The 1,415-nt window shown below is 40.2% G+C and overlaps 1 protein-coding gene across 1 annotated transcript in view; it reads left to right on the top strand.

The window, feature by feature from the left end:
* Positions 1-1,415, top strand: part of antxr2b (ANTXR cell adhesion molecule 2b) — a gene marked incomplete at its 3' end in the record, with an annotated part of 14,422 nt that overhangs the window by 4,717 nt on the left and 8,290 nt on the right. Inside the window, 1 exon segment of the mRNA XM_014002388.1 lies at positions 1,224-1,292. Coding sequence (XP_013857842.1) covers positions 1,224-1,292 — 69 coding nt within the window.

Below are 1,415 nucleotides of genomic sequence, written 5' to 3'. Positions count from 1 at the left end.
CACACACACACACACACACACACACACACACACACACACACACACACTACTGAAAGTAAATCTAACAGTAACCAGGTGGACGTGAAGGAGGGTTTTCAAGTTATCCCATTTAATTTCTTAACCAATGGTTTTTTGCAGAATAGGGGGGAAATGATATAAAAATGTTTGAATTTACATTAAATAGTATTTTAAAGTGATGCACATCTATAACTGGAGTAAACACGATTCAAGATGACAGCTAATCAAACTTAGCAAGCTCTAACTCAGAGGAGCCCAAAGTGGGGCCCGTGGGCCAAATTTGGCCCGCCAAGCCATTTCATTTGGCCCACCAGCAGTTATAGTTACTAGGCTGTAACCTGTCGTCCTATGTAGAAACACAGTATTTCCATTTAGTCATGTCATCTATTGGCCCAATGACTATATAAGGGGCTGTAGTACGGAAGTAGCAAAGACTCGTGGGACATTAATGTCCTATGAGCCTTTGCTACTTGAACGTATGGCAGACTTTTTCCAACTGCGCAGAGTAAAACAAAAGCGGGCCACCGCACTGGCTGCAAGTTTATTGGTTAAAAATAAAGGACTTTTACTTAAAAAGTATTTGTATTTCAAGTATTATATTACTGCCTTTGGCCCGCAGCCCCGGATAGATTTTCATTTTGGCCCTCTTGGGGAAAATGTTTGGGCACCCCTGCTCTAACTTYTCTGTACGTCAGTCAGTTTGACAGATACTGAGCTAAAGGTGCAGAGTCATTCTAAGTATTAACAGATTACACAAGATTTTTATTTAAAACTGACATGCAGGTTGGAAGGTAAAACCATTCCATCACGGAATTATAAACTTTTTATTTATTAGTAATTAGTCGGGGCATCCTGTTTGTCAGATATCACTAAGCTGCAACAATAAAGTTCATCCGAGTTCCACATTTCAAACATTATTTGTCTATAGAAGCAGAATTTTGCTCATTTCCCTCTAAGAGATCATGGATATGATACAGGAATGTAGTGAATATATTACATGTTAGCTTGGAAACCTGGGATCATTACCTGAAGTATGTTGGACTACTTCAAGGTGTTTCTTGTTACGGACCGGCTGGTTATGTATGGCGCTTGTGTAGATCTCAGTTTGTTAACGCCCCTTAGTTTGATCTGAGTTGTATGTTTTTTGTTTTTTTTTCATTGAAAAATCACAGTTTAAAAAAATCAGTCATTGTTGTGATTCTCAGGCTGATAAAGCACGAACGTTTGGAGCCAGAGTTTTCTGTGTCGGAGTGATGGACTTTGACCCCAAGCAGGTAGGAGGGCCTTTATTTTGTTCCTTTTTTCTTGTTTATCTCGCCTGTATTTGACTCCCTGCAGCTCAGAGAGAGAGCGAGAGAGAGAGAGAGAGAGAGAGAGAGAGAGAGAGAGAGAGAGAG

This window comes from Austrofundulus limnaeus, unplaced genomic scaffold (genome assembly GCF_001266775.1).
Source record: "Austrofundulus limnaeus strain Quisiro unplaced genomic scaffold, Austrofundulus_limnaeus-1.0 Scaffold13, whole genome shotgun sequence".
NCBI classification, from domain to species: Eukaryota; Metazoa; Chordata; class Actinopteri; order Cyprinodontiformes; family Rivulidae; genus Austrofundulus; species Austrofundulus limnaeus.
Note: the sequence above shows the minus strand (reverse complement) of the source record. Positions and strands in the feature narration are given on the sequence as shown.